Source organism: Aulonocara stuartgranti (assembly GCF_965226115.1).
Source record: "Aulonocara stuartgranti genome assembly, chromosome: 22".
In the NCBI taxonomy this organism is placed as follows: domain Eukaryota; kingdom Metazoa; phylum Chordata; class Actinopteri; order Cichliformes; family Cichlidae; genus Aulonocara; species Aulonocara stuartgranti.
Window position 1 is genome coordinate 5,705,863 of NC_138957.1, and position 8,818 is coordinate 5,714,680.

Here is an 8,818-nt window from a genome sequence, read left to right on the forward strand (position 1 = left end):
CAGTGCAGCCTCCTGCAGCCCTGCTGTCCCCAGTGCAGCCTCCTGCAGCCCTGCTGTCCCCAGTGCAGCCTCCTTTAGCACAGTCACCCACTCAACCACCAGCACCACAACCGTCACTACCTCTAGTTCATTCCCCTATGAAGTCATTAACTCCACCACCTACTCCACTCTCACCACCACCGTTACTACAGACATCAGTTCAGTCCCCTGTGCAGTCATTTACTTCTCCACCGTTAGCAGCTCAGGTCCCCGTGTGTCCAGCAGCTCAGGTCCCCGTGTGTCCAGCAGCTCAGGTCCCCGTGTGTCCAGCAGCTCAGCTCGCACCTGAACCTTTGGCCCAGTTCCCCGTGGCAGTGCAGTTTTCTAGCCAGCTTAACATTGAGCCCGGGGTCCCAATCCTCTCTGGCTCTACATCGGCTCCTGCTGGAAGCTCGGATGAGCTCATCCAGGACTCCGCGGCTCCCACGCCGCCATCTACCTCGTCCGCTGGGGGTTCCAGTGAGCCCGGCCAGTACCTCCCTGTCTCCGCTGGAGGGTCCGAGGGGCCCGTTCAGCCTCCCGTCTCCGCTGGAGGGTCCGAGGGGCCCATTCAGCCTCCTGTCTCCGCTGGAGGGTCCGAGGGGCCCGTTCAGCCTCCCGTCTCCGCTGGAGGGTCCGAGGGGCCCGTTCAGCCTCCCGTCTCCGCTGGAGGGTCCGAGGGGCCCGTTCAGCCTCCCGTCTCCGCTGGAGGGTCCGAGGGGCCCGTTCAGCCTCCCGTCTCCGCTGGAGGGTCCGAGGGGCCCGTTCAGCCTCCTGTCTCCGCTGGAGGGTCCGAGGGGCCCGTTCAGCCTCACGCCGCATCAGCTGGAGGGCCCGAGGAGCCTGTCCAGCCGCCATCTGCGACCGCCTCGTCATCGCCTGGCCCGGCTACATCCGCCTGTGCTGCAGCTCCGCCTGGCCCGGCCTCAGCCTCTGCAGCTCCGCCTGGCCCGGCCTCAGCCTCTGCAGCTCCGCCTGGCCCGGCCTCCGAGTCTTCGTCCTCGCCTGGTCCGGCCTCCGAGTCTTCGTCCTCGCCTGGTCCGGCCTCCGAGTCTTCGTCTGCCGCAGCCTCCTCAGAGCCTTCGTCTGCCGCAGCAGCCTCAGCCTGTGCTTCGCCTGGTCCCGCCTTGACTGGTCCCGTCTCGACTGGTCCTGTGCCCACCGGGCCTCGGCCAGTACGCCTGACACTGGAGAGCCGCCGCCGCTGCCTTCCGCGCGGCCGGCCCCCTGAACTGCACCGTCATCGCCTGAGTGGCCGCCGTCGCCTTCCGCACGGCCGGCCCCCGGACCGCCTTCGCCTGAGTGGCCGCCGTCGCCTTCCGCACGGCCGGCCCCCTGAACTGCGCCGTCATCGCCTGAGTGGCCGCCGTCGCCTTCCGCACGGCCGGCCCCCGGACCGCCTTCGCCTGAGTGGCCACCGTCGCCTTCCGCACGGTCGGCCCCCGGACCAGCGCTGTCATCGTCGCCGCCGCCTCCCGCGCGGTCGGCCTCCTGAACTGCTCCGTCGTCTCCTTCACCGCCGCCGTTGCCTTGCGCACGGCCGGCCTCCTGAACTGTTTCCACGTCGCCGCCGTTGCCTTGCGCACGGCCGGCCTCCTGAACTGTTTCCACGTCTCCGCCGTTGCCTTGCGCACGGCCGGCCTCCTGAACTGTTTCCACGTCTCCGCCGTTGCCTTGCGCACGGCCGGCCTCCTGAACTGTTTCCACGTCTCCGCCGTTGCCTTGTGCACGGCCGGCCTCCTGAACTGCTCTGTGTTTGAGTTATTTTCTTGGGCTCCGGTGTTTGCTGTGCTCTTCTTTTGTTTTCTGTTCCGAGCCCTCCGTCCTGGGCCCCCGCCGCCCGCCCTGGGTTGTTTTCTGTTTGGTTTTGTTTTTCTGTGTTTGGGCTGTCTGGAGCCAGCCCTTGAGGGGGGGGTACTGTCATGGTCCTGGGCCATGTTGGCCCAGCGTTCTTAGTTTCCTTGTATGTTTGTATTTTATTCCATGCTTCCCCTGCCCATTATGTCTAAGTTCTCCCCGTGCTCTCTCTTCCCCCTGTGTGCCCTCTATGTATTTATGAGCCCTCGTCCCCTTTCGTGTTTATTCCATGTCTCCCCTGCCTGTTACGTTGGTGTTCTACTCGTGCTCTCTCTCCTCCTGTACTTCCTGTTTCACCTCTCCCGTCAGTGTTCAGTTCACCCCGCCCTGTCTCGTTATGATTATCAGTGTCACCTGTGTTCCCCGTGTGTTCCCACTTCCCTCGTTAACCCTCTGTGTATTTCTGTCTGCGTCTCCCTCTGTTCAGTGTGACGTCGTCCCTCATGTTGTGTGGATCTCCCTGTGTCTCTCTGCGTATGTTAGTTTACTTTTCCCAGTTTAGTTTTGTATTTCCTATGTTCTGCCATTCCAGCATTAAAGCTGTGATTTTGAGTTCATCCCCGTGTCTGTGAGTTTTGCGTTTGGGTCCTCCTCCTGCCTGCCACACAGCCGCGCCTTGACAAAAAAAAACCGATCAGCTTCCCGTGGCTGTCATGCGACCGGCGGTTGCAGTTAATAATACAACAGCTTTTTGCCATTTTTTGTGTTTCTTTTTATCGCTGTGTAACTGAGTTCAATTGAAAGCCTGCATGCGCTAGTACCTCTTGCCACAAGTTCCCAGAATCCTTTGCGGTTTTACCCCTGAATGACGTCACATTTTCAATCTTTATCCTGGTGGGCCGGTCTCTAGTCAAAATGCCCGGGCCGATTTTTTGTCCCAGTCCAGCCTTGGAGGTGTCGTTTGGTCTTGCTTCCCGTGAGCTAGTCAGGGAGCACAGCTGTTTATTGATATTTGCAGACGAACGCTGCGCTAGCTAACTGCGCGGCAACCGCACAGCAACAACAACACACAGGGCGCCCTCTGACCCCGGAAGGACACACCGTCGCAGCGAGAGGGCGTCACCCGTCACTATGGCAACATAAACAAAACATAACTGTACAAACAGAACCCCGAACAGCCCTGACCCGCTACATAGCCCCCACCTAAGGGGTCAGTCATCCCCGACGACCCCATTACCCCACACAAAGTCCTGCAAATGTCCAGGTGCCTTCTTTTGGCGCACCGGCCGGTCACGACCCGCGGGGGAAAAGTCACTCGGGTCAGAACCATCATCCCACTTCTGACACCAATGTGGCGAGCTTAGACAAGGAGGAGACGGAGGTGTCGTTTGGTCTTGCTTCCCATGAGCTAGCCAGGGAGCACAGCCGTTTATTGACATCTGCAGAAGAACACTGCCGCTAGCTAACTGCTCAGCGCGGCAACAGCACAGCAACAACAACAACAACACACAGGGCGCCCTCTGACCCCGGAAGGACACACCGTCGCAGCGAGAGGGCGTCACCCGTCACTATGGCAACATAAACAAAACATAACTGTACAAACAGAACCCCGAACAGCCCTGACCCGCTACAATATGCTGCTGAGAATATAGCCCAGAAGAAGCGTATAGTATAGTTTTTATTATGGAAAGAGCCATTTCTCTGTAATAAACTCTCTTTTCCAAAGATGAGTGATTCCTCAATCAGATACAGGGCTCGCAAAATCGCTAGCCCAACGTCCCGGGGCTAGCGATTTTTCCAGTCGGGCTACCAAAATCTATCTCTGGCCTGCCCGTTGGGCTATTGTAGGAAGGAAAAATATATGTCAATGCTTTTGCATTCTTTCGGAAATGTAGCTGGGTAATTATGTCATTGGCATCGATGAGCCACTGTCAATATGTGACATATTGAAATCGCGTTTGAATTTGCGCTTGTTTTTTGCTTTTACTTTGCAATCGCGCGAACTGTGTATAGAGAGCGACAGTACTGATTGGTGAGCGATGATAATTTGCGCACCAATTCCTCTGACATCGTCTTATCAATCGTTAGCTTACTATGCAAACATGATAAGTGAAATCTCCTGCAGCAAGCTTAAACATGTGAGAGGTTGATCGCGCAGAGAATCGCTGACCGTTATGTGTGTGTGTGTGTGTGTGTGTGTGTATAAAAGCAGCAGGATATATATTTTAGTTCTGCTGAGCCAAACAAGACAGGTCAGGGTGAAGAAGTGACAGCCAAAGAAAAGCTTACCACAAAATGGAAAAGTTATGACAAATCAGACTATAAGGCAAAAAGAAAGTGCAGCTTTATGGTTTCATGGACAAAATCATTTCTGTGGCTGCAATATGACAAGCTATATAACCGGGGCTACACATAAGTGGTCCGCAGGTGTGCATTCGCTGTCATAATAAAAAAAAAAAAACACGCACAAGATATGAAGTTGCAATGGTTAACGTAACCCCCTGGGTGCACTCTGCATGCTAATTGTTAGCAGAGCTAGTGAAATCTCTGAAAACATCTGAGCACTTTTGCAAACATGTTCTATGTTGACAACCTGACCAGACATACGGTGCGACATTCGCGGCTAAAACACTGTTAAAAGTGTAGTTGGTGACAGAAAAACGGGGTATTTTAAAACTACACCACCACCATTGCTGCCTGTGATTTGATCTGCATTCTGGGATACCTGGCTGCCCCAAGTCTACACAAGCAATCGATTATCTAGGATCGACCTGTTTTGACTTACTTTGCACGGCAACCAATCAAATGTTAGAGAAGCTGCATGGGCAGCGTTAACCCCGCCCCCTGAGTTTGATGGGTGAGGCTGACAGATAAAATTATTTCAAGATGAGAGCCAGGCGCCAGGACTGCCAAAATGAAATAAATAAATATATCATTAAATAATCAATTAAATGTGTCAATAATTAATTAAATGTGTCAATAATTAAAATGTGAAATACATGTGTCAATAATTAATTAATTACATGTGTCATAACTATTTATTTAATTAATTAATTCCCATTTTAATTATTGCCACATTTAATTAATTATTTAATGGTGTATTTAATTAATTCATTATGGCAGTCCTGGCGCTCCATACAAGTGTGGCAGCGTGTGTGGAGTTTTGGAGCGAGTGCGGCTGAAGAGGAGTGCGTGTGTGCGGAGGAGCTGTGGCGGTGATTGTGTGGAAGAGGAAGCCTGTGTGTGGATTCCCCCCCCCCCCCCCCCCCCCCCCTTCTCTCCCTGGAGCCCTGGACCCCCCTCCCAACTCACTGTACATATATATAGCATTAAGGTGATCCCTGTTGTGAATAAATCTCCTTTTGTTCTCTGCGAAAGAACTGTCTGCGCGTGAGTCCGTTCAATAGCCATGACAATCCCCGTGCTGGGCAAACAGGTTTTGCAGCTGTTTGAGATAAGATTTTCAAGTTATTCAAAAAATGAAAATCTAAATTTTTGTTTCAGGCGAGAACTCCATTCAAATGCATGTATCAGTGAGAAACGCGCTGTCGTTGCCTGTTACCCACCAGCTGACCGCATTTTTATGTTTATTTTTTTTTTTGTAACGTATAAACAATGAAAGGTGGTGGATTAGCCAATTGGTCATGATCAACTCTGGGCTGGACCAATTACAATACACATTAGGGGTTTTAGATACGGGCGACACGGGCGGTTGCCCGGGGCGGCATCGTGGTGGGGGGCGGCATCACGGGCATCGGCAAGGAAAAAAAAAGAAGAAAATACTCGTACTCATGCTGCCCCGACGTCAGCCAGCGCATATTGGGAATGACATAGGCACCGATCGGTTTTCTCTCACCCATTTCCTGGGAGTAAGGGTGCCCTTCGTTTGCGAGGTGCGCCTGCTGCTTGTGGCGCAGAGAGGAGAGGGCGGGGCGGCGGGGGATTCTCTGACCGGCTGGAGCAGCATCTAATAACCAACTCGCAAAATAAAACAAAATAAAAACAAACCAACAAACACGAAAACACCAGACATTATAATACAGACTTATAATTTGCACCAATGTTTTTTCGAAATTCTATACACGAAAAGTGAGCGTGAGAGCCCTCGGTGCACCTGCTCGCTGCTGAAGTCAAAGTAAACTTTATTGTCATCTCCGCTACAGTCCAGTATATAGAGAGACGAGACGACGAGGCTCCAGTTACAGCAGTGCAAGTAAACAAACAATATATATAAGAAGAGTAAGAAAATAAATATACACTTTAGGACTAGGGATAAAGGGATCAATAACAATTTAAAATTTACAGTTTGATGATTTAAAGTCTCACACACAACCCGTTGAAAGGGGAGGGGGGCCGCTGCTTCCAAATAGAGCGCTTGTCATTTATAATGTTGTAAATCCAAGCTCATTATGTATTCATGATTTGAATCCTGGGTTGTGTGAAATCTCAGAAATGCATAATAGACAAAGTGAATCTGTGAACTAAGGTGCAGGTGTGTTAGATCATGTTGTGTTGATCGATCCTTGGGTTGAGGGATGGGTGTTCATACTAGAGTGCAAAATTAAAACCAATGGAAGATGGACAAGAAAAGTTCAGCCATCAGGTCCTCAGTTTAGAAAAAAGAGAAAAGAAGAGGAAGAGAAACGAGCAAAAGACACAGGTAAGCAGATGTGTCATTGGATAATGGCAGGTCATCCTGAAACAATCAGAAACAGAATCAGAATACTTTATTAATCCCTAAGGAAATTATGTGCGTTACAGTTGCTCCAAGAAGAAATGGTAAAAATAGTAACAGTAACAGACTAAACTCCAAACAATACATTATGTTACAGATCTTAATATTAATTAGTCATTGTCAATTGTTGATTTGTCCTGTTCTCATTGTATGACGAATTATGATGGCTGTTTGATAGCCGTTTGAAAACTATGCATACTCTCTCTCTCTTCATATAGGTGTGAGTGTACAACATCTTTATGTTAATGTACAATCCTTAATATGTTTTGTCTGTGTGTGTGTGTGTTGGGGGGGCGCCAGAGGGAGTGTTCGCCCAGGGCGAGGGAGTGTTTGGCGCCCTGGGCAATTCTGCCACTGCCTCCAAGCCACAGTGGCAGAATTCTTCACACCAGTAAAGAGGTGGTCATTTTTGGCTCGCGAACTCGCAAAATGAATGTGAATTCCTCTCCCACTGTCACACCCAATTCACCCGCCATTATTCTGCTCAAAAATTCTTCTTCTGGTTCGAAATGTATGCGACAGATGGCCCGCAATGAATCCTGGGATATAGTAGGACACGAAGGATACATTGGACCCATCCTTAAAATTCAGGGCAAAGTAGGACGCATTTGTCGCCACATTTGAGTACTCTTTGAATTCGGACAGCCTTCGTCGTGTCGCCATGACGTCATTGCCTCAAAATACATACTTCGGAGCATCCTTCCCCTGAATTTGGAGCTTAGATCTTTCACATCAGTACAGGTTTGCTAGTGAAAACTTGCATAGCTTGCTAGATCAACTAATGTGTTTTCTCACTAGGTGTTGGGAACGGAGTTTGTCACGGAAGCGGAGCCACTGTACAAATTTGGAGTTGGAGTTGTCACGATTCACGCCAAGGACACGAGCACTGTGTAGCACCATGAACCCTACACAGTGTTTAATTACATTCTGTAAATTACAATTACATTCTGTAAATGTAATTAAACAGAAATGTTGGTTGATGAAATGTAACGACAGTTTGCTTGTGTTACTAAAGAATGCCTAATTTTGACATTAACAGAGGCCACAGATATTGAAAAGCAGTCACAAAGCATTAAAATAAATGCAGAGAATAAGAATATACTAAATAGTCTGGGTCGATTTTGCCACTTAACAGTGTGTGTTGATTGAAAACGACCCTGCTAACAGCTGCACCTTCCGGGAACATTTTGTTGTTGCTCTTATCTACAGTGTTGGGGAGTAACGGAATACATGTACCGCCGTTACGTATTTAAAATACAAAATATGAGTAACTGTATTCCGTTACAGTTACCGTTTAAAAAGGTGGTATTCAGAATACATTTACTTTGTTGAAATAAATGGATTACACTGCGGTACTTTCCTGTTTTATTTTGTGGCGGGTCAGGACTGTTTGGGTTTTGTTTAACAACTACGTTCCGTTGTTCCAGGCGGCAGCATTACGGTTGCCATGGTTACAGGGCGACGCTCTCTCTCTCTGCGACTGTGTGCTTCCTGGGTGAGAGAGCGCCTTTTCGTTGTTGTTGTTGTTGTTGTGCTAAGCTAACAGGCAGAATGCTACAAGCATAGCTCTAAAGAATGTAGCATCGTGGGCAGTGTAGTCCGTGTTGCAGGGAGAATGGACTGCCAATACACGTTATGGGTCTGTGAGCGCGAGGAGGGAGAAAAAGGGGAATGGAATAAGGTACGAGTTGTCATCGAGGAAAAACGGGAGCTGGAAGCATGTAAATATAATAATAACCACTTCAGCCAAGAAGAGTGCCTGACGAGCCCAGTTGTAAGTAAGCTATTGAGACTCGACTGTACACCGTGTTCGTGTTTTCCTCCGAAAACAATAAGTTCTGTTGGAGCAGCCTTTCAACGCCTCTCTCTGTCTCTCACAAGAAAAGTTGACCCACACAACAAAGTAAAGCTATTTTTCGGCTACGAGCCGACAGGGACCCAGTATTAGTCAGAGGTCCCTTTACTACAGTTCGGAGTCGCGGACCTTCAGTAATAGTAATAAATCACAGCAATTCACGTTGTTGTAAAAAGCATGATAATATAGTAAGTAATCCAAAGTATTCAGAATACGTTACTGTCATTGAGTATCGTAACGGAATACGTTACAGAATACATTTTGGGGCATGTATTCTGTATTCTGTATTGGAATACATTTTAAAAGTAACCTTCCCAACACTGCTTATCTAGTAGCTGCTAAGCTCATTCAGCCAACAACCAACAACAATAAATTTCACTGAGACACTGAAGGTTTTTAAAACTGTGGTGTAA

The 8,818-nt window shown here is 49.4% G+C and overlaps 1 protein-coding gene across 1 annotated transcript; it reads right to left on the reverse strand.

Annotated features, from left to right (window-relative positions):
- Positions 1–402: 402 nt before the first annotated feature.
- On the reverse strand, positions 403–7,213 carry LOC309698137 (uncharacterized protein; the record flags this gene model as incomplete). Its single annotated transcript, XM_082520452.1, has 3 exons — positions 403–1,310; positions 1,437–1,768; positions 7,020–7,213. The coding sequence occupies 3 exons, from the start codon at positions 7,211–7,213 to the stop codon at positions 907–909; spliced, it is 930 nt and encodes a 309-aa protein (XP_082376578.1). The 3' UTR covers positions 403–906.
- Between the last annotated feature and the right edge of the window lie 1,605 nt (positions 7,214–8,818).